Below are 21,990 nucleotides of genomic sequence, written 5' to 3'. Positions count from 1 at the left end.
CCGAGGTGACCCGACCGGAACCGTACCGTCTCCCCCACAAACGGCAGCCCGAATGGCCATGACGGCTTGATCCACTCCTCCGCCGAGGCGCCCAGTCCGCAGATACCCGCCACAGTCCCGCATGCGGTCAGTGTGCAACCTCAAAGCTGAGTCGAGGTGGTCGCTTTATCAGGAAGCCAGGGAGAGAGCACGACGCCGAGCCTTTTCTTGACATTCGCCGCGCGTTCCCTCGTGACCGCCAAGGTCCAATCGCAGCTTTTCCAAGCCAGCCGCAGACCTATCCCATGGCATGCCAATCCTTTGCTAAGTGATTGCCAAGTTCCTTGAGAAAAACACCAGAAGCATTCTATAGGCCCACTCTCAGCTTACCCTGCAAATCTTCCCACCGTATTAGACTATGCCAAGGACCATCGAGGCATCACCGTGATAGCGAACCATGCTTTTGGCCATGTGCCAAGTGTCTTGGTTCGACCGCAATATGAGGCCAACCCTAAACTACCTGCCGTATAGAGTAGGTGTGTACGATCATCAAGGCTCTAATTCCCCAGAGTCTCTTGTTGGCTGCATAATTGGAGCTAGACCTTCGAGTGTATGGGGCTCCTTTATGCTTGCCCACAGCGCCGGGCCCTGCAAGCAAGAGGAAAGGTTATGTAGAGGAGGTATGAGAAGGACTCAGATACATATAGCTGGTCTCCCGGAACCTCCAATCTATCGGTTCCATTCTGCTTCTCTTTCAAGTCTTCCGCTGCCTCACCTTCTCAACCCAACTCAACTCAGGTCCTTCGTCTTTTTTGTTTCATTCCCATCAAGCGCCTGCAAGCATGGCGACCCAGCAGGAGCGGCCCAAAATGGGCATAGGCAAACGAATCTACCTCTTTATTGCCCCAGACGCTAAGAAAGACGAAGATGGCCGCGACAACTTCAACTCCCGCGCCCAGTTCATTCTCTGCGCCATGGGTGGTGCCGTCGGTCTTGGAAACCTCCTTCGATTCCCCTCCGTCATCTACAACAACTACGGACTGCAGTTCTTCATCCCTTACTTCATAGCTTTGTTCCTGATCGGTATCCCCATCCTCACACTCGAGATTGTCATGGGCCAGGCCTACCGAGCCGGCTGCGTGACTGCGTGGAACAACCTCAACCACCGGGCCAAGGGCGTTGGCTTTGCCATGGTCTTCAACGGTTATTCTGTTGTCGGTTATTATGTCCCCATTCTAGCCTGGGCCATGTCTTATTTCCGCCGTTCCTTCACCAGTCCCCTGCCTTGGGCTGGCCAGAACACCCAAGACTTCTTCTTCGACAATGTTGTGCGCAACCAAGCACCCATCGGCGATAAAGACGCAGGAGACATGCTCTCTTACCCAGGCACCGGCATCGTAGGGGAGACTGCCGGATGGACCTTCTTCACCTGGTTCATTGTCTGGATGTGCATGTTCAAGGGTGTCGGTCTGACCGGACGCGTCATCTATTCCACCATGGCCATGCCGCTGGTCATGATCTTGATTTTGACTGTTCGGTCCTTGTCGCTCCCGAACGCGTCCGAAGGCTACCGACTCTACCTTGGCGTCTGGCGGACCGAGTCTCTGCAGGGACCCGGTGTCTGGCAGGACGCCTTTGGTCAGATGTTCTTCTCCATTGGTGTCGGGTTCGGCTACTTTACGTCGTACGCATCATACAGCTCGAAGTACTCCAACGCCGTACAGGACGCTTTCATCATCGCTCTCAGTAACTCGGCAATTGAGATCATTGCTGCCCTAGCCGTCATGGGCATCATCGGATTCTTGCAAATCGAGCCCGATCCTGCCAACCGACTCGGCACCTTCAGTTCTGGTTTCTTTACCTATCCTGAAGCCCTTGCCCAGATGCCGGGTGCAAACTTCTTCTCGGTTGTCTTCTTCATGACTCTCTTCCTCCTCGGTCTGACTTCCGCGTTTGCACTGTTCGAAGTCCTTGTCACCATGATCTGCGACACTGACTGGGGTAAGCGAGTACCTCGTTGGGTTGTGGCCACTGCCGTTGCCATCATGTCATTCCTCATCTCGTTGATTTACTGCAGCGAGTTTGGATTTTACTTCCTGGACAGCATTGATACATTTGTCAACGACCTGGCTCTCTTCTTCACCGTCTGGTTTGAATCCTTCTTCGCCACCACTCTGTACCGCTGGAGGGATCCCGTGGACCAGGTTGGATACGTCAGCTACGGTCTCTTCAACGGCGGCTACTTCCTGGCCCACTTCATCGGCATCCTTGTTGGTCATCTTGTCAGCCCCCCAGCCGGTGCCGGCGTAGCATTCGGCATCTTCATTGCCGGTGCTGTCTCATCTGCCTTCTTCGGCAAGGCACCTACGGTGGCGGCCCCGAGTTTCTGGGGGCGTAGTACCGTTCTGAGCCGTTTCTGGTACTCTGCATTCTATTCGGTAAGTGATCAACATCCTGCGGCTCTCCTCTTCGCCCCTCCCTTTAGGCGCTCCTGGCTGATCGCGGTCGTAACAGGGCAACCAACTTCGTCGCGACATGAACGCCTCCATCCTGACCGGAAAGAACTGGCGCCTTCACTGGGCCTGGCCCGTTATCCTGAAATACCTGACGGCACCCGCGGTGGGTCTCGTCTTCTCCTTCGCGTACTCCAAGTTCCGCGACGAAAAGTTCGCTCAGGACCCGGCCTACCTATACTCTTTTATCCTCTTCCACATGGTCATGGTCTTTATCGTCGGCCTGTTCATGTTCCCGCGGTTCTTCAACTGCCTCGTTCCCGCGCGAAGGCTCGAGGCCGGCGAGGGCAAGTACGCCGTTGCACCTCAGGTCTTCATCGGCGAGACCGTCATGCTCTCGTCGGGCGGCATTGAAGAGGGCAACAGCATAGAAGGGCGGCGGACGGACAGCGACGAGGCCTGGACTGAGCCTGCTGTGACGCAGGAGAAACCTACTCACGGTTAAGAGGATAGTGTCTCTCCTGTAGTGCCTTATTGATCAAGACCAGCAAGAACGCCCTTCTAGGTCGTCCGGAATCGACTTCGGGTTTCCCGCGACAGGGCTTGTATGTCGGTCGAGTAGCACTTTAGTCTTTCATCTCATGGCCAATTTATTTGAACAATTTACCCATTTGCTGCCCACCAACCAAGCCAGCGTCGTTCATGGCCCCGATTCGGCTCTTTGCGTATGTGGTCAGCAATAGGGGCAACTCTTGATTGATTTCACAGTCGCAGTCGGTGTAAATGCGTCCGGCAATCTGCCACTTCCCCGCATTGGCAATTGCAGTGCAACCGGCTTCTGCGGAAGTTGTTTGATGTAGATGACACGCCTAGTGTTAGGTCCGGGCCAAGCGTCCGCAATCAGTGCCGACGTCGCATGTCGATTTTCCCGAACACGTGAGGCATCGCTCACAATAGTCTGGCCTATGGGATTTCGAGCTGTCACTGGTCTCTCGATTCATTCGGTATCGTGTCAATGTTCAGTGTCGGCCGAACGAGGACGAACGCTCCGCAGATCGGCATTGCAGGGTCCGACCCTAGATATATTCAGCCATAGCGATTGGCGCGTATATGGTCAATTCGGCAGCGAGATCGTAAATGGAAGGTGACTACGGACGGTTGATGATCTTCAAAGCATCACGCAGACCTCACGATATGGGCACTCTTGTATAAGTAGGTTAGTATGATAGTGTCAAGTCCTCCCGTTTTCGTCTCCGCGGACAACACAGAACAGTCTGTCTCTAGCAGTTCCTCCTACGATTTCATCATAATTTTTGACCTGATTCTCAACGCTGCGCGTCAAAATGAAGTTGTCTCTCATCACCATTGCCGCGGCGTACGCCTCCGTCGTTTCAGGGGCCATCAGCTGGTCGCTCCAAAAGGCCGCCAACCCCACGACCGATCAGGCCGACGCGTACGCCAAGATCGAGGCGGCCATGCGCCTCGCCGTCGCGCGGCACTCGAGGCTCGGCACCGCCACCAAGACGCTCCGCGTCTACTACACGCCCGGCGTGCCGACGGCCGAGGCCAGCTACAACGGCGACGTGCGCTTCGGCACCAACAGGGCGTACATGAACGAGCGCACGGCGCTCCACGAGATCTCGCACACCCTCGGCATCGGCCAGACGGCGGCGTTCAACAGGAAGTGCGCGGCCGGCGACTGGGCGACAGCTCTGCCGCTGCTTCGCTCTTGGGACGGCGCGAGTGCCGTGATCAACTGCGGCGGCTCGCACATTTGGCCGTATGGGTTGAACTACGACAACGAGTGGAGCACGACGAACGCTGATCGACATGTGAGGCTTATCAATGCGATGATTAGGGACGGTATGTAGACCTAGCTATTTGCAGGAATTGAGGCGATTTGATGATTTCATGCTCACGGTGCACTTGTAAATCCGTCGGTGGCATCATAACCGGCCTGACCAGCCGATCTGTGAAGATCAACCGATCAGTGTTGGTTCCCGCTTCGGCCAGCCGTCGGCTGTCCACATCATTCCCTGCATACGTCAAGCACATCGTAGGTCAGGAAGCAGCCGTCTCCTCTGGGCGCTTGCCCTTCAAGAGAGACCTCGACGATGGTCTTCTGCAGCGCCTCAACTCCACTATGACATTTGCAATACCTCGGGCACGCAGGTGACAGGGGACGACTGGGCTCCGCTACTGGCTCTTTCGCACAAGCATAGGTAGGTGCTCATACTGGTGGTGGGATAGACAAGTTGTCGTGTTTCGCAGATTGGACCTATTGTCAGACAAGCGGCATGCTGCAAGTCAGTCATCTTCGGCGGGTTTGACTGTGTCCATGACTCCAGATGAGCGACGGTGGCCTGCCGTGATACACATCTCACTGTATACGCAGCAGGTTAACAAGTTTTATCCTGAGCCTGGCGTCAATTCCGCCTCGGCAACACTTTTGTCGCTTCAGAGGAGAAGTGGGGAGCATCACGAATGATTGGACATGGGCTGTTCGTAGAGTCATGAAGGTCTCCCGCTGACCAGCCAGACACAATCGGCCTGCTGGCGCAATGGTAGCGCGTAAGCTTCCGGTGCTTAAGGTTGTAGGTTCGAGTCCTGCGTAGGTCGGCCGATTCTCGCTCATGAGCGATTTCTTTTTGGCCCAAATTCTTGGGTGCAGAATCAGGCCCTGGTATTTCTTCAGTCGACAGTCAGGTGGCAGAAAATACACGAATAGAGTTGAAGCATGCAGCATGGGTGCATGAAGATGCTTGCTTGTGCGATACTTTTATCCTGCGGATCTGCTCACTGTGACCGGTGTACCCGTTCAGACCTAGATAGGTGCATCTCTGTCTCCATTCAGTTAGCTATGGTGGACAGGGATGGTTGTTGCCCCGACGACCTCGTGAGCCCCCGCCCCACATGAAACCGCTGGCAGCTCGAGATAAACACGCGTTTGACAGTGGCATGCGTGAGGAAACAACGGCAGCGAGCGCCTTCCCAAGTCCCGCCTTAGCGGTTTGTCGTCAACGTCTCTCCACTCGACCGCCTTCTGCTCCCTTCTGCTAGAGGAAACAGAACCGTCTCACGTCTTTCGTTTGCTCTCTTCGCACATCGCTTCTTGACAGACCAGGAGGGACAAGGAGGAATACACATCGCACCCGCCATGGACAGTTCACCAACAAAACCGCCATCCAACCTCTTCCAGGTCTACTTGCGCCTGCGGCCATCACCAGCCGGCTCAACCGCCTCAGACAAGTTCCTCTCTGTTGAGCGCGAGGACACGTCCGAACACCCAACGCACATCATCCTGAACCCGCCCAACGACCGCAAACGCTCCACCGAGAAGTTCGCCTTCACCCAGGTCTTCGAAGAAGATGCAACCCAGCTCGATGTCTTCCAGTGCACCGGCGTCGCGCCGTTGATCGAGGGCGTCCTGGCGCCTCACGGCGGCGTAGGCACCGATGCCCTGCTTGCGACCCTCGGCGTCACCGGCTCGGGCAAGTCGCACACCATTCTGGGTTCGCGATCCCAGCGCGGCCTGACGCAGCTGTCGCTCGACGTCATCTTCAGGTCCATCGGCTTCAACATGCTCGACAATGCCTCGTCGCCTGATCTCGACTCGTCCCTGCAACTGTCCGACCCCTCTGATGCCGTGATCGTTTCGGCACCCACCTTCCTCGAGACCGTCTATGCCGACTTTGCTGGTCCCTCGCGCGCCGGTTCGCGGGCGCCGACGCCCATGCTTGTAGGCACCCCTCCTGATTTCTTTGCCACCCCTCGTCCACCCACCGCACCTCGTCACTTCCCTTCCGGCCCTGGGCCGCAGACCGTTCGCGTCGTGCCCTTGACCCCGAACGCGAAAGGCCGGGTTTTGCCCACATCCTCCTCAACACCCGTGCATCTCCCACTCGGCCCCCAGAAACACCTTCCCTCTCAGAACACACTCAGCCCCCAGAAACACTACATGACCTTGACCACAGCCTCCAAGACGAAGAAGAATCTGACTAAATCTCCAATCAAGGGTGAATACCCCGCGCAGCAGACCCCGCGAAGACATCTCCAACGGCCATCTGCCGTGCCGCAGATCCCCGACGTCAGCTCCGTCAATGTCTCCTCCGATCCCAACGCCGAGTATGCCGTCGTTCTCTCCATGTACGAAGTGTACAACGACAAGATTTACGACCTCCTGACCCCTCCCATTCGATCCAACGCCACCAAGGAATACCGCCGCCGCCCGTTGCTCTTCAAGTCTACAGAGCAAAGCGCCGACAGGAAGGTTGTCGCCGGACTCAAGAAGATTGTGTGCAAGAGCCTCCGCGAGGCCATTCTTGTGCTCGAGGCCGGCCTGCACGAGCGACAGGTAGCTGGCACCGGCAGCAACAGCGTGTCGTCACGAAGCCACGGCTTCTTCTGCGTCGAAGTGAGGAAACGCACCAGGGGACAGAGATCATCCACCTGGACCGGCAGCACGCTGACAGTCGTCGATCTGGCTGGCAGCGAACGTGCGCGCGATGCAAAGACCCAAGGCAGCACGCTCGCTGAAGCAGGCAAGATCAACGAGAGTCTCATGTACCTGGGTCAGTGCCTCCAGGCGCAGAGCGGGCTCGGAAACACAAGCAAGGTACGTGCACGGTGTCATGGCCGCCGATATTGGCAAGCCAGCCAACGAAAACTGACCCCATCTTTCCCACAGCCGAGCGTCATGCCATTCCGCCAGTGCAAAATGACCGAAATCCTTTTCAGCAACTCCTTCTCAACCACATCTTCGTCTTACACTGCCCCCGTCGTCCCCCGTCGAAACGCGCAACGAGGCGTCATGATCGTCACTGCTGACGCCCACGGCGACGTGAACGCAACCTCCCAGATCCTTCGCTATAGCGCGCTCGCTCGCGAAGTCACGATACCTCGCATCCCCAGCATCACATCCACGATCCTCGCAGACATGCCAACGGCCAACGCACACTCTGAAACTCTCTTGTCCGTCAACTCTGCATCTTCTCAACGGTCCTACTTCTCTCAACCGTCCGGCTCTCACCGCAACATCTCCCCCAGCAGCCCGACGGATGGCGACAGGTTCATCATGGAGCACGCCGCTTTAGAGATTGCCCGCATGCAGGAAGAGATCAACAGCCTGCACCAGGACCTCGACGTCGAGCGCGACGCGCGCGTCGCCGCCGAGGCACACTTGCTCAGCATGGAAGACCGCATGCTAGAGCTTGAACAAACCATCCGCGAGGACTGTGCCGCCGAGTACGAATCACGGTATGACCTCGAGGTGGCACGTTTGGAAGGCCACGATGCAGGCCCAGCAGGAGCGCGGCGAAGAGCACTGGGATCGCAAGATGGAGCTCTTTGAGCGCGGTCTCGGACCCCATGACGATGATGACGAGGAAGGCGGCGAAGACAAGGAGAACGTTCTCGTCGAGAACCTGGCGCAGGAGAACGAGCGTCTTCGCCGCGAGATGGGAGTGCTCAAGCGTGAGCTTGCTGGCCGGAGTCCGACGCGGAGGCAGCCTCTTCACGAGCGGGACGACTTTGGCAGTCGCAAGCCCGACGGCGGCACTGGAAGCCTGGGTCGCAAGATGGAGCAGCTTCGCGTTAGCAACGCCAGCGTCTCAAGCGTCGCCAGCGGCGGCAGCCCCAAGAAGATCAGGCGACTGCCGACGAAACGGTGGGAGGATGCTGACGACCTGGCGTAGAGTGTTTGCTACATGTCCTGTCGATGTGTGGTGTGGATTTTACTGCGTGTATACCCTTGGTTCGGCTTATCTGGATTGTAATGGATTTTATGACTGCTCATCGATTCCCACCGCTTCATGCTCGTGATTGGGTTTCGGAATGCCTTTGCTGTCATGGCCGGCGTTCTGACGCAAGGTAGGATTGTCAATGATTCCGAGCAACAGACCGACCAAAGACCAACTTGGCTGTGAGTGCCACCATCAGCTTTGCGACAACGCCTGGACAGTGATCGGTAGCCTTGGCCTCGTGGAGGTCGGCCTCCATGGAGCCATTCTGCGGCTACCGGCTGTCGACCAGCCATCTCCTCTGCCGCAATAGAAAGTACTATGTACTATGTACGCTCATAAAACCTGATCGAGATGGTCCTTGCGCTGGCCCTGTCAGTCGCGTCGCAGCTCTAGTAGAGAGCAGTATGACTCGACGGGCTGGCGAAAAGCAGGGCGGGCGAACACATCGGCCCACGCTGCATGCAACCGTAGCAGATGCCGGTACGACCATCGTACCAAGTACCCAACCCCTCGTCAGGTCCGGCGGTAGGTCTGCGGAGATCTGCAGCTCTGGGTATCAGTTCAAGATCACATCGTGCACGTACTCATTGGCACCATTGCAGTGACCGAGTCTGTCCTGGGTCCGAGAGGGCGAAGAAAAAAGGGGAGGCAGTGGTTGCATTCGGCATAGACGCGGAACTGTGCAACGGCGGTGTCGTCTCCCCCATCAATGATGAGGCAGGCTTACATGTACTCCCGATAAGTTTGAAGGCTTTCAGCCCCCCGAGTCTCCTTCAGGAACGTCTGAACATGACGCGGAGCAAGTACTGTATGGGGCACTTTCGTTGGCCGGCCAGGTTTTTCTTCGTGTACATGGTATCATGGTACATGGTATCATGGAAGCACCAGGGCAGCTTCGGGGAAGCGGAGTACGGCTGCTGCTTGATTCTGTCTGCCTGGCGGAGCACCATGAATGGCTCTTTACATCTTTTATCATCCGCTCTCCCCACTTGCTTCTCGTATCGAAAATATCTTGACCGGTCCCAAGGAAAACCTGAGGCTTGCATCGTATCAACTTGCAATAGGAACGAACGATCGGACAGGGTCCAGATCGGGTTCTGAGATGGCCTCTGCTCATCGGGCGCGAAGACCTGTACGGTTGCCCCTGAGCCATGATCTCCGTCATGAAATGCACAACCGGGATCTTCTGCCATGCGGCGGCAAAGCTGCAAATTCATATCCAGGATCCCCTTCACTCTCAGATTCGGCAAGTCGGTGGTGCGCGACAGAGGTGCTTACTCTCAAGGTTCTCCGAGCTCAAAGTGTTTCGTAATGCAGTAACCAGGTGGTAGATGTTCGCAGTCATCGATATATCAACAGCCCGTGATTCCTCGCAGGTCTCCGCGGGAGGGCGGCATCGCCGTCCATCGCAACTGTGTCTGGCCTTGAGAGGGAACACGCGAGAAACTAACCCGGAGGCTACATGGACTTTTCAAGCAGTCGTGCTATTTCTAAACAGTAGTGCTTGGTGGACAGCCTGGGTCGTTGGCTGTTGATTTATCTTGCAGCTCAATACTTCATTTGATAGAGTCATGGTCATCAATCGGAGGCTTGAAGATATCCAGAGACCGGTCCTCTCATCTAGATATGCCGGACGAGATCTGCAAGAGTGTCTCGGACTTTCATGGTACGGTCAATTGGCTTCTTGCCGCCGGATCTTGACGCCGTACGATATTTTCTTGGTGAAGTCGCAGTTGTTGGACCAGACAGTTACCCATCGGTGACCGAAATTGTCCACGATTGGTGTCGAGGTCAGTATTTATCCGAAGCCAACCATCCACGTTTCTGTGACGCAACACGCTCCAAGGAAAGAGTACCGGCAACATCCACACAAAGTTGATGCAAAGCATCGGCCGTATTGAGTAAGAGCAGCTCTCGTGAGCTTACAATATTCCTCCTATGGCAAGCATCATCTCGATTAAATGGAGTTTTCAGCACGGATCCGCTCCATGGGATGAGGGAATTTAGTGCGTGCATCCCCAGATTTCTAGCAAATACATCCCGATTGAGAGAAATTCTTGCTCGCTTTCAGCACCCCGGCCGTCCCCTAGTCTACGAATTCCTAACCATACTGGTAGGGCGGCGGCGCGCGGGCCATGCGGCCGCTTGTTCGAATTGGTTTGGCACCACGAGACTCGGATTTGCGCCACGATTCTCCCAAACATGCACTTTTACACATCCAGTGATTTCAAATGATGGAAATCTCCACGCCTGCAGTCGGAAACCCATGGCGACACGCGCCCGCGCTCGAGAAGGCTCTTGCTGGCCCTTGCGGACGCAGTGTAAGCAGCTGAACACCAGGGGTTGGATCCACCGAGTCTTCATGGCTACGAGCATACCATGCACAACATCAACTGCCCAATCACGCACCATCTCGTAAGAAGAACCCAATCAAGCTGGGGGTAAATGATTGGTAAAATCATCTAGCCAATGCAGCCATGTGCTCTTCACGATGGCAGTCTCTCGTTCAAATCACCGACAGCTTCAAGGCCCTGCAGTCAGCGAAGGCATAGCCCGCGCAAAGTGTAGATGACTTCCAACTGCTCATTTCCATTCTCACTCCAATCAACGTCTGCTACTCGTAAAACATGGTCTATCGAAAGCATCGTCGCTTGCTTTCCCACGTGTATAAATCGTGTATAAAATAGCATGCCAGCTGCACTCCTTGATGCGATGAGGACAGAGACACTCCCACAAGTCATATGGTAGTTAAAGTTAGAGAACTCATCTTCTACAACATGCCTTCTCTCAGAACGGCCTCCTTCTCCGCTGTGGCGGCTCTGCTCCTGTTGCCGGCAGTCATCGCAACTCCTCTGCCAGACACGCCTACCACAAAGCTCATCCGCCGCGATCTCCGCCAGCCCCTCGGCGGCTCGGCATGGTCCGAGCAGGAAAAGTGGTGCCCGGCGCTCGACTACGATACGGACTCATGCTACAACACGGTCGCCATCTCTCCCTCAGGCCAGCTCAACGCCGGCCAGGACGAGAACAAGCCGGCCGGCGAGATCCTCGGCTGGTGCCGCAAGGAGGTCCACCTGCAACAGACCAATATTTACGTGCGCTCGCGCTGCAACAACGGCTGGTGCGTGCACATGTACGACTACTACTTCGAGGCCGACTTTGGCTGGGGCGCCCACCGGCACGACTGGGAGCACATTGCCGTCTGGGTGCAGCATGGCCAGCTCAAGTTCGTCAGCATCTCGCAGCACGGCAAGTGGGACATTCGCATCCTCGACGGCCGCACCGCCGCCCCGCGGTTCGAGCATGGCACCCACCCCAAGGTCGTGTACCACAAGGACGGCGCGCTGACCCACGCCTTCCGCTGGGCCAACGACGGAGACGAGCCGCCGGAGAACCACTGGAAGAGCTGGCGCTGGGGCGTGGGCGCCGGCCTCATCGAGTGGGAAAGAATGCCGGACAACCTGCGCAAGACGCTGTCGGCCAAGAATTGGGGCGCGGCCGAGATGGCGGTCCGCGACAAGGACGGAAGCGACTGGAACTTTGCGTGGTACATCAACGAGTCGCAATACTTCTGCTGGGAGACCTATTGCCCCGGCTTCCTCGCCCCCGAGTTCAAGCCGTGGGGTTGAAGAACACGCTGGACTTTGACCTTGATCTTGCAAGCCGGTCACCTGTTCAAGCTGCTCTGGCAGTCGTAGTTGGTTATGCTTTATCTCATCAAACTCCTTTGTCTGCCCTTGGTTGAGGATGGTCATTCAGAGAGGACGCGCTGTGTCTTTCGACTGTGTAACTTTTGGGTAGTAGAGAGCCTTAATTCACATTGTAGCTTTCGATGCAGACCATCGCTATCATTTGGGTCAACAGGCGTGAACTTGTCAACTGAAACAATACTCTTCTGACATATGGACTTGCTTCCTGAACTATCGTCTGCTGCGTGTATCAAACACGTGTCGTCCAGAAGCTTGCTGGAGGAACCGGTCACCGTCGAGGAACCTGATGAGACAGATTCACGAGACTAGGCTTGATCACTGACTTCTCGACATTCGACATCTTTTCAGCAAAGAAAAAAAGGGGAAACTCAGTATCATGGTGTCAAAATTAGTCGAAGCCTTGGCAGTTGGCGATGGGACCTTACAAATCATTAGAAAATGTGTTCGTACCATCATCCAGGTTCCTGGGAGGGGGGCTTGAAACTACTGGTGAGAATTTCTCAAACACAAATTTATCAGGGATAATCAGACTTCAGAATGGTCACTTCAGCCAAGCCACGTTTCCCTGGACAAAGACGTCGGCTGTGTCAAGGGCAACATCAGGGCATGACCTGGTACACACCAGAAGCCCAGGGGCTTAAGAGGTCTGCCACGTCTGCCACGTCGGCAGTCACTTGAATCAACGGCGGAAGCTACATGTACATTGTCGACTGATTTTGATGCAGAATGGCTCAAGTCTCGCGGGGTTGTCAGCTATTACTAAGACGCGTAACTATCGGGCAAAAGACTGTCTTTATCGATATACGACATTAACCAGGTATGTGCTGATAGTTATTGCACGATTGCGATATGCAGCCACCCTGACTTCGGCTATCAAAGTTGCTGCCGTAAAAGATCGGCATATCGGAATCGGCTAACATAGAACCGGTAAGATAAATCAGACGGCAACAGGGTCATAGAGGCCTCTCACAACGACAAACCGTGCGTCGCAAACAGCCAACAGCTTCGAAGCCGCATCTGTTCACACCTCAGGTGCCACGTTTTCAGCAGTCGTCCCTGCCACACGGTATGTCCAGTCAACCTACGATGCCAGCCCAAGCAGTTGATCTCGGCAATGGCGAGAAGCAGAGCACACCAGAAACGGCCCAATGCGACTTTGATGACAAAGTCAGTATGAACTGCCGGTTGCGTATGCAGCCGGGCGAATACAGAGAATAGTGGAACATCGCTCGCACGAACCTTCCCAGTTGACTAGAGCCCCTCCTCCCCCTCCCCAACACTGCCTCATATCGCTCGTTATTCTGCTCTGAGGCTCTGGTGAGATTGGGCAAAGTCAAACTTCCCAGGAGATGGCTGTTATGATATCAGCAGAGTTCTGCTGACGACAGTATCCGACAATTGAACTTTCTCTTTCCATGTCGTTAGCAGAACCGAGGAAAAACTCAAAAGCTCATCGTGAGTCTTCTGATAAAGAGCATCAGGCTGCGCATGAAATCAATCGGGGCATGACCAGTTGCCTGACACGAAGGCCAAGGTATATCTCATATCGGGACATAATTATAGCCCAGCTAACGAGTCAGAACCCTAACTCCTGCCCCTTGCACGAAGAAGGAATCTTATCATAAGTCCCATGACCCCTGTCGGGCGGTCCCCGCCACGGCTAGCCCGCGCGCGGGCACCGGGTTCTTGCTAGGATACCTTCGACGTCACTAGCAACATCAGTCATGATCCTTGGAAAGGCTGATGCCCAAGGTTTAGGTTGTGTGGGCTCGAACGTTACAGCCTGCCTTCGAAGGTACTTGCCGCAGGTAGCCAGCGTAGGGCGACGCAGGAGATACAACGCGGCCATGCAGAAAGACAGTTTCGTCCGCAGATGCGTGGGTGCCATTGCCGGGAATTGCAACGGTCGCCAAGCATAGTACAGTATGCCCCCTGGCGAAAGCCTCCCATTCGCATCATTCTGGACCATGAACGGCATCTCTGTCAATTCCTCGAGTCATCAGTAATATTTCACAGCGTTTCCCCCATGCGAGGCCACGTCCAGGCGTAATTCTACATTTAGTCCCCCATCGCCGCATGTACTTGTTAAGCCATCACAATACATCTGTTGGTTCTTCTCACATTTCCAAAGAGACGTTAGATGCCACCAATTCTTTGTCCCAACATTGCCCGCCAAGATGGTGGTCATGACCCATGAATACACCAAGAACCAGATGATAGGGCTGGCTGTTGGTTTCATGTTTCTTCCCATCGTATTTTATTGCCTTCGAATCTGGGCTAGATTGATCATCAAACGCATCACTTTGGACGACTACTTGGCCGGCGCAGCACTGGTGAGTTACGTTGTTGGATGATGTGTATGAACAACTCCGGGCTCTCATCTAACGCCACATCACAGGTCCTCTCCATCGTCTGCTGTTCTTTGCAATTAGCCGGTAAGGATTTAAGATTCTAAGTTTTCCCGCAAAAGGGTTAGACACCAGCTATCTAGCTGGACGAGATGCTGATTATTGCCTATTTAGCAACATTTCATGGACACCTGGGCCAGCACCAGCCACAACATCCCGATGGGACAGCCATCATGGAAGATCCAGGTCTAGCGTTCTTCGAAAAGGTCAGTCAAGTCCGGCCTCGTCAAACACAATCCTGATCCCTATTTCCGCACACCTGCATCGCGCTAGAAAGGGCTGACACGGCGATGCGAACAGTCGAAGTTCGCCTTGAACATGATCTCCATCGTCGGTCTCGGTCTCGTCAAGTCATCCATTCTCGTTCTCTACCTAAGTCTCTTTCCGAACCGCAAGTTTCAATGGGTCGTGTACTGCGTGCTCGGCTACGTGATCGTCTGGACCATCAGCTTCTTCTTCTCGCACCTCTTCACCTGCTACCCGGTTACTGCCTTTATCGACTTTTTCCAAGATAAAAAGTGCGTCAACCAGGTGGCCATGTTCCTGACGGTCCTGTACACCAACGTCGTGGCCGACTTTACCATTCTCGTCCTGCCCATTCCCATGGTCATGAGCGTCCAGCTCAAGTTGCGGAAAAAGATTGCCGTCCTTGGCATGTTGAGTCTCGGCGCCGCGTGAGTTCCCAGTCTTGACAGCTCCCAATATTGTGAGCATTGAAGAGCAGTCTAATTAACGGAGGTTTAGTGTCTGTGCCGTCAGCGTCACTCGCGTGATTGCTGTGTATGCAATCGCCAAACAATACGTTCACTACCCCAACGACATCATTTGTAAGACGCGGCGCTCGCGCTATCTACTACGCTCAGACTTGTGTGTGATCCATGCTAACGGCAGAGACAGATTACACCGCCCCCGTGTTCTTCTGGACCAACATTGAACTGTCCATGGCGGTCGTGTGCGCATGCCTGCCAACCCTGCGACCGATTTGGAGACACGTGTTCCCAAAAGAAACAGCGACTGGCAACAACTCGTACGAACTGGGCTACGGCTCTGCCAGGAAGGGGGGGAAGAAGGGCAGCCACAACAGCATGCCATACACAGAGCTGGACGAGATGGAACTCAACGCCGGCAACAGCCACACAAGGTCCGCGTCGCCGGCGAGCGGGACGGTGGTCAAGGAGACCAGGATACGTCAAACGGTGGAACCGGCAGACGACTCTAGCGCGATATATCTACCACCGGCCGAGTCTGGTGTTGGGCCGCTTGGTCCCAGGGTATGATGTCTGCCGAGGTGGGAAGCGAAGGGCCCAGCGGGCGTCGAGAGTAAATCAAGAAACATGCTTTGGCAGTTCTTTTCAGTGTTGTGATTCCTGGTCCCCCCAAAAGGAAAACCAAAAACAAGCTGTCATGTTCGTATAGGCCATTTCTATCGGGTAGAAAGGAAGCGAGACTTGCCACGAATCAAGCATCACCACAGGGGCCTTCCTGGAATGGCACCCTTCAAGAGTCTAATCTACGCTACGTTTGGGAGAAAGTTCCAAGCTACGCATGGAGCATGTTGCCGAAAATGCCGTCCCGAACTTCTGGTGCGCTACGGACGGGTGCCATGATGTACATGTATGCCATCGAACGTGCGTGCACATCTGTGCGTCCAGTACACAGAGCAAAAGGGCGGCGGGATAACCTCCCCCTCCTCGTCACGTACTGGCGGTAATCTCCGCCGACATGGCATGGTAGACATACAGCAAAATGATGTCGTGAAGATCATTGAACGAAGAAAGTCGGATACTCTGTAGCCGATGCGTCTGATCGACTGGGTCGTCTTGTCTCGAACAGCCGCCGAGTGACCGAAGCCTATCGGTTCTTGGTGATAGGTTGGCAATCCGAACAAACATGCCGATACATAGTTGACAGGCGTGCACTCCAAAAGCGTATCTGATCAAGGTACTTGAATCGTCAATGTACGCCGACGGCACCACCGCCACAAGTGACTGGTAAAACGGGTGTGGAAGAAGAGGCGGGGTGAACCCGATAAACCAAGGCACAGTCCTGGATTCCAGGCCGGGGCGGCGAAGGCCTTGATTCGATCAGTAGCGGGGGCTTTTGCAATCATTGGTTTCTGCATCAAGGGACGGCGGTTGCCGCGAGCATGCCAAGCCAAGGGGCCGTTGAACTATAAACAGGGTCTCAACCAAAACATTCTGGGCCTGCTGGCAATCCCCCCTGAAAAGACGCGTGGGCAGGTTGCAACTACGCGTACAGCGGTGAGACAATGTGTATCGGTAGCCCTGACCATGCTTAAGAGGCCTTGAAGGCTTGGCTGTCGCTCACCTTGGTGGACAGCGTAATATAATGCATGCGGCGAGTCAGGGCGTCGCTTTTCAAGGCACCACGTATGTTGGTACAGGGGCAACGTGAATCTACAGGGGCAGTGAAATGGCACGCAGCAGCCATGCAGACGATCAGGCATCTCCAGCTCCTTCACGGGCAGACCCAGCTCACTGGTCGCCTATAATATAATGTGATGGTGTCCATTGGAGGCCCAGGTGTGTCCCCTGGCTCTTCTCATTACCGACTTTGCCATCCAAAGTCTGTCCAACCCGGCCGTTCATCAGCATACTTTCTTTAAAATCAGCTATCATGGCCATCTTCACTTTGCGCAAACTCCTAATCAGCCTGCACCTTGTCAGTGCAGTTGCAGCTTCGGCAATCAGCCTCACCCCTCGGTCCGTCGCCGACGACTTGAACCGTCTCATCAAGCACCCGGGTGCCCAAATCACGGTGCGCACGCGATGGAGCGAATTCGAGCCCCCGGCGCCGGCCGTCGTTGTCAGCCCCAAGTGTGAGAGCGACATCAAGGCTGTTGTGAAATACTGTGCCGCGAACAAGATCCCTCTCCTGCCTCAGAATGGCGGCAATGGCTGGGCGGCATTTAGCTTCAACACCACCGGAGTCATTCTGAACATGGCCGGCCTAAACCAGGTGACCATTAGCCAAGACAAGAAGACGGCGGTCATTGGCGGCGGTGCCATCATCAGCGAGGTCATTGCCGCTGCAGACAAGGCCGGTGTTCTCATCCAGACGGGCAACTGTAACTGCGTCGGTGCCCTCGGCGCGGGCCTCGGTGGCGGATACGGTAATCTCATCGGCGAATTCGGCATGGCGGTCGACAACATCCTGTCTCTCCGCGTTATCACCCCCGAAGGAAAGGCGATCAATGTCTCGCCGTCCTCCAACCCAGATCTCTTCTGGGCCATGCGCGGTGCGGGCCCGAACTTCGGTATCGTCACCTACGCAACTGTCAACGCTTTCCCTACCGCCGACCGCAACGCTTGGCTCACGTCTCTGACCTTCGACCACTCCAAGATCGCCCAGGTCGCCCAAGCCATCCAGGACCTCCCGCTTCTACCTCAGCAAGTTGTCTTCCTCATCCTGGCCAACTCAGGCGACGGCAAAAACACCCCCACCGTACTAGTCACTGGCTACCTCCGTGGCGGCGACGAGACATCGGGTCGCAAGGCGTTTGCGTCCCTGTACGATCTTGGTCCCCAGACAAACAGCAGCTCCATCACCCCTTACACGGGCTGGAATGTCGCCAACGACTTCTTCTGCGGCCGCGGCGGCCGCAAGCCGGCCTTCACCACCGCTCTCAAGGATATGGGGGCCTCGAGCTGGCCTGCCGTTTGGGACCTGTTTGCCGATTTCCAGAAGCAGCCTGGTGCGGAGAATACCGCCATTGTGATTGAGCGTTACAACCTCGCCAAGGCCAGGTCGGTCGGCCGTGGTGCCACTGCTGTGCACGATGAACTGCGCTTCGACTCGTTTGCGCAAGGCATTGTCATACCGTGGTACAAGGATGCCGCCCTCGACACGCAGGCCCTCGATTTTGCCTCCAAGGTTCGCGACATTTGGAGCTTTTCCCCTAATGCCAAGGCCAATCCGGCGTGAGTGCTGCCTTTTCCCACACTGCCAATGATTGCAATTGCAATGAGCTCGGAAGCTAACAAGCCCCCCTCTCGTGGTACAGATACATCAACTTTGCGCATGGTGACGAAGAACTTGTCGCTATTTATGGCTCGAGCCTCCCGCGACTCAAAGAGCTTAAGAGCAAGTACGACCCTGGCAATGTGTTTGGACAGTGGTTCAGCCTTGCCTAGGTTAAGCGGATGACCTGGATACTTTAATAGCAAAACTTTACATACTCATTCGAAGCCCATGATCATTTCATCTCGAAAATGGAAATCCAGATGCGGGGCCCTGTATTAGGGTAGCCTTTACACGCCGTGCGCTTTCTGTCCACGGCGGGAATAGACCTGTTACCTCATTTGTTTCTCCACAGCCGCATCGTAGGCGGCCCACGGTTGCATATGCTTGTGCCAACTATGACGCCTCTTCATGTTAGGTTGAAACGTCACCAAGCGACAGCTCGGTGTTCAAAAGGCGCGAGCGTGAAAGAGGCTTGCCGTCCTAGAGGCGAGAGGGCATCAAAAAAGAGGGCGAATGAACCCATGGGGTATGTTTCACCAGGGGAGAATGATGCGGATCGCGAGATGTTCAGGTCGGGCCATGGTTTTCGAGAGTCGATGCGGCACTGCTCGATGGCTGGAAAGAATGACAAGATCGCCAAGGACGCGACAGCTGGTCAGGGCGCGACGATGGCGCTCGGCGATCGGCGAGGATCTTGCCGAGGCGAGACAAGCAAGCCATGCCATGGGTAACAGGCAGCACACGGTTGGGGGTAATCTGCGTCGAGTCGAATCGATCTAGGTCGAGGAATGTTTGCAATGAATAGGATCCACAATCAGGGCGAAAGAAAGTTCTGATCAGAGGCATGCCAAGACGGGCCAGGCCAAGCCTTCTACAACCGTAAAGCAAGCACAGATTGCCGACGACGACGACGACGACGACGACGACGACGACGACGACGACGACGACGACGACGACGACGACGACGACGACGACGACAGCTTTGTGTTGTGTGAGGGTGAGAAGGACGCGACAGGACGCGACGAGCATGATGACGAGCATGAGCAGGAGGGACATGCAGATTTTGTTGGTCAGCACTGGGGACGAACCTTCCCCTTTTCCCTCCTTCCTCTCCTGCCCCTTTCCTCTGCTCCTTCCCGTCACGCCCCGTATGGTTTAGGAAAGGCCATTCCCGGGCAACCACACGCTAAAAACACCCCCAGAAACCGCAAGAGACAGCACGAGACAGCACATGAAGCACCAGGCCCCAGGCAACCATCGACAGAGAGGGCGAGAACGGCCCATGGACCCTGGCCATTGCCCAGCCGAGATTGGAGCAACACCAGGCACGACCGCCTCGAGCCCGACAAGGCAGGGGCCATCCTCGTCGACGACCCCAAAAGACGGCCACTGCGGCTGACTACGGTGATTTGGTCCAATCCAGACACGAGATGGCAACCATGAATGAGGCCCGCCCTCCGCCACGGCCCCATCCCCATCCTCATCTGTCTGTGCCTCTCTTTCACTCAGCGTCGATCAGTCCTTTTTTTTTTTTTTCTGTCTCTCACGCCCAACTGGGCCCCGTGGCTGAAGTGAAGCGTGTGGCCCGGAGAAGCTGTCAGCGACCCGACCCGAGCCAGCAACAAAACCAAACAAGCTCCCACCCCGGCCTCGCCATGGCTTGAGAAGCCCTGCTGTCCTTGGCATCCAAGCCGTCATTGCCATCTCGCGCTGGTCTGCCTCTTGCTATCCATCTGCGCGCTACACTCCACCATGGCTCTGCAGCTGCAGAACATCGCCATCATGTTGGTCGACAATGTCTCTCCCACGGTGCAGACCATCGCCAATACCTTGACTGACAAAGTGTACCCGACGGTACAGGCGAGCGCCCACCTGTTGGCCAACAAAATGCAACCGACAATGCAGACGATTGCCATCATGTCGGCCAACGTGAAGTACCCGACAATACGTCCGAAGCATGCCAATGCCGCTTTTCTCGCCGTCTGGCTGATACTGGCCCTCTACTGCTACTCCAATTCCTACGACGACCCCTCGTCCATCTTTTTCAACGAGAAGCTTGCCTTCCGAGAACGCTTCTCCCTCGTTCGCACCACCAACGCCGAACACCTCATCGAGGTCTTGACCTACGGGCCACCAACGCCCAAGATCGAGCGGCTCCCCGGCACCAAGCCCTTTCTCTGCATTGGCGTTCCTAGTGTTGCCCGCAATACCGTCTCGTTTCTGCCGCAGACTCTCGCTACCCTCGTCGATACCCTGACCGACGAGGAGCGCTCTACCATTCACCTCGTGACATTGCTCGCCGACCAAGATCCTAAAGACCACCCCGCCTACGAGGCGCCCTGGCTCGACCGTCTTGTCGACGAGGCTATCGTTTATAGCGCTGGCAACTGGACGCTGCCACCTCAGCCAGAGGGTTCCGTCACGCGCGCCATTCCCTACGACGTCCGCCAAGCCGGCCGCGGCACCGAACGCGTTGAGAACATGCGCCTCGACCATTCCGTTGTTCTCGACGCCTGCCGCAGCACGGGTGCCCAGTACTTTGCCCTCGTCGAAGATGATATCGTCGCTTCGCGTGATTGGTTCACCCGGTTCAAGGCTGGCATCGCCGACGTCGAGCAGCGCAAAGCCTCCCACCCGAAAGCCCCAGACTGGCTTTACTTCCGGCTCTTCTACTCGGAAATTTTCATGGGCTGGAACAGCGAGGAGTGGCTCGGCTACTCTCGCGTCATCTTTGAGTTCTACGTCCTGGCTCTCGTCGTCTTCCTCGTCCTGCGCCGCACATGGCCCGCTGCCTCTCTTGGCGCCCAAGGCAAGCGCACCGTCACCACGTACCGCCACACCTCGGCCTGGATGGCCGCCCTCGTCTTCGGCCTCTGGCTGCCGGCCCTCATCGTCCTGTACTTCGCCGCTGGGCGCGTCTCGACCCACCGCATGACCCCCTGGTCCTCTGACGGCGTCCGTGAGATGCCCAATTACGGCTGCTGCGCCCAAGGCCTCGTTTTCCCGCAGCGACATCTCGACATGATCCATGACATGCTCGTCACGCCGCCCTTTAACTTTCCCGGCGACATGATGCTCGAAGATGTGGCGCGCGACAAACAATTGAAAAAGTGGGCCCTCGAGCCGAGCGTCTTCCAGCATGTCGGGTTGAAGGAGTCGTCAGACGGCACGCAGAGGAAGGAGGTGTGGAATTTTAGTTTTGAGAGGCAACAATAATGCACGGCAATGCGTCGCAAGGAGAGCGAGGCATGCTCTGTCTGATGAAGGAGGCCATGACGAGGACGATCAACAATGTACAGGAATAGATATCGGACTAGCATTTCATGGCTTGGACTAGACATGTCATGGCGTTTGGCAATGTGGTTGAATAGATCTGTTTTGAAGCACAGCAGCTTGCATGCCGCGTCCACCGTCAATGGACCCGATAGCGGCATTCGTGATGATACACACCAACAACTTCCACCAGGCGTTGACCGAGATGCGTGCAGAGAAGCATCACAACCCTGGAGAGTGCCCTGTAGTATGGCATATCCATCAACGACCAATCGGCCAGCCAATGACTGTATTGTGCACCCGCGAATGCATACCCGCGCATCCACGTGCAACGTTCTGTCCGCGCGCCATCAATCCATCATCTCTCAGACTTGCCAGGCACCACAGCATCACAGGTCTTGCCGACATGGCGTCTCGCGTATGCCGTCTATTTTCCCAGGAA

The 21,990-nt window shown here is 55.8% G+C and overlaps 8 protein-coding genes and 1 non-coding gene across 9 annotated transcripts; all 9 read left to right on the top strand.

Moving 5' to 3' along the window:
* Window positions 1-848: 848 nt before the first annotated feature.
* VDAG_03500 (creatine transporter) lies at window positions 849-2,937 on the top strand (the record flags this gene model as incomplete). The annotated part of the gene is made up of 2 exons (XM_009657365.1): window positions 849-2,417; window positions 2,494-2,937. 2 exons carry the CDS (start codon window positions 849-851, stop codon window positions 2,935-2,937), a joined length of 2,013 nt encoding a protein of 670 aa, XP_009655660.1.
* Window positions 2,938-3,775: 838 nt separating this feature from the next.
* On the top strand, window positions 3,776-4,303 carry VDAG_03499 (uncharacterized protein; the record flags this gene model as incomplete). Its single annotated transcript, XM_009657364.1, has 1 exon — window positions 3,776-4,303. The coding sequence occupies one exon, from the start codon at window positions 3,776-3,778 to the stop codon at window positions 4,301-4,303; it is 528 nt and encodes a 175-aa protein (XP_009655659.1).
* Window positions 4,304-4,979: 676 nt separating this feature from the next.
* VDAG_20114 lies at window positions 4,980-5,051 on the top strand. The gene has a single exon. It is a non-coding gene; the product is annotated as a tRNA-Arg (tRNA).
* Window positions 5,052-5,589: 538 nt separating this feature from the next.
* Window positions 5,590-8,125, top strand: VDAG_03498 (kinesin family protein; the record flags this gene model as incomplete). Its single annotated transcript, XM_009657363.1, has 3 exons — window positions 5,590-7,047; window positions 7,120-7,701; window positions 7,730-8,125. 3 exons carry the CDS (start codon window positions 5,590-5,592, stop codon window positions 8,123-8,125), a joined length of 2,436 nt encoding a protein of 811 aa, XP_009655658.1.
* Window positions 8,126-10,950: 2,825 nt separating this feature from the next.
* VDAG_03497 (necrosis- and ethylene-inducing protein-inducing protein) lies at window positions 10,951-11,802 on the top strand (the record flags this gene model as incomplete). Its single annotated transcript, XM_009657362.1, has 1 exon — window positions 10,951-11,802. One exon carries the CDS (start codon window positions 10,951-10,953, stop codon window positions 11,800-11,802), a length of 852 nt encoding a protein of 283 aa, XP_009655657.1.
* A 2,662-nt stretch (window positions 11,803-14,464) lies between these two features.
* On the top strand, window positions 14,465-15,725 carry VDAG_03496 (uncharacterized protein; the record flags this gene model as incomplete). The annotated part of the gene is made up of 5 exons (XM_009657361.1): window positions 14,465-14,497; window positions 14,565-14,965; window positions 15,036-15,118; window positions 15,189-15,562; window positions 15,708-15,725. The coding sequence occupies 5 exons, from the start codon at window positions 14,465-14,467 to the stop codon at window positions 15,723-15,725; spliced, it is 909 nt and encodes a 302-aa protein (XP_009655656.1).
* Window positions 15,726-16,928: 1,203 nt separating this feature from the next.
* On the top strand, window positions 16,929-18,445 carry VDAG_03495 (FAD binding domain-containing protein; the record flags this gene model as incomplete). The annotated part of the gene is made up of 2 exons (XM_009657360.1): window positions 16,929-18,232; window positions 18,316-18,445. The coding sequence occupies 2 exons, from the start codon at window positions 16,929-16,931 to the stop codon at window positions 18,443-18,445; spliced, it is 1,434 nt and encodes a 477-aa protein (XP_009655655.1).
* Window positions 18,446-18,796: 351 nt separating this feature from the next.
* On the top strand, window positions 18,797-19,718 carry VDAG_03494 (uncharacterized protein; the record flags this gene model as incomplete). Its single annotated transcript, XM_009657359.1, has 2 exons — window positions 18,797-18,801; window positions 19,094-19,718. The coding sequence occupies 2 exons, from the start codon at window positions 18,797-18,799 to the stop codon at window positions 19,716-19,718; spliced, it is 630 nt and encodes a 209-aa protein (XP_009655654.1).
* Window positions 19,719-20,027: 309 nt separating this feature from the next.
* On the top strand, window positions 20,028-21,491 carry VDAG_03493 (uncharacterized protein; the record flags this gene model as incomplete). The annotated part of the gene is made up of 1 exon (XM_009657358.1): window positions 20,028-21,491. One exon carries the CDS (start codon window positions 20,028-20,030, stop codon window positions 21,489-21,491), a length of 1,464 nt encoding a protein of 487 aa, XP_009655653.1.
* Window positions 21,492-21,990: the final 499 nt, after the last annotated feature.

This window comes from Verticillium dahliae, genomic scaffold (genome assembly GCF_000150675.1).
Source record: "Verticillium dahliae VdLs.17 supercont1.5 genomic scaffold, whole genome shotgun sequence".
Taxonomy (NCBI): Eukaryota; Fungi; Ascomycota; class Sordariomycetes; order Glomerellales; family Plectosphaerellaceae; genus Verticillium; species Verticillium dahliae.
This window is presented reverse-complemented; position numbering and strand designations above follow the sequence as displayed.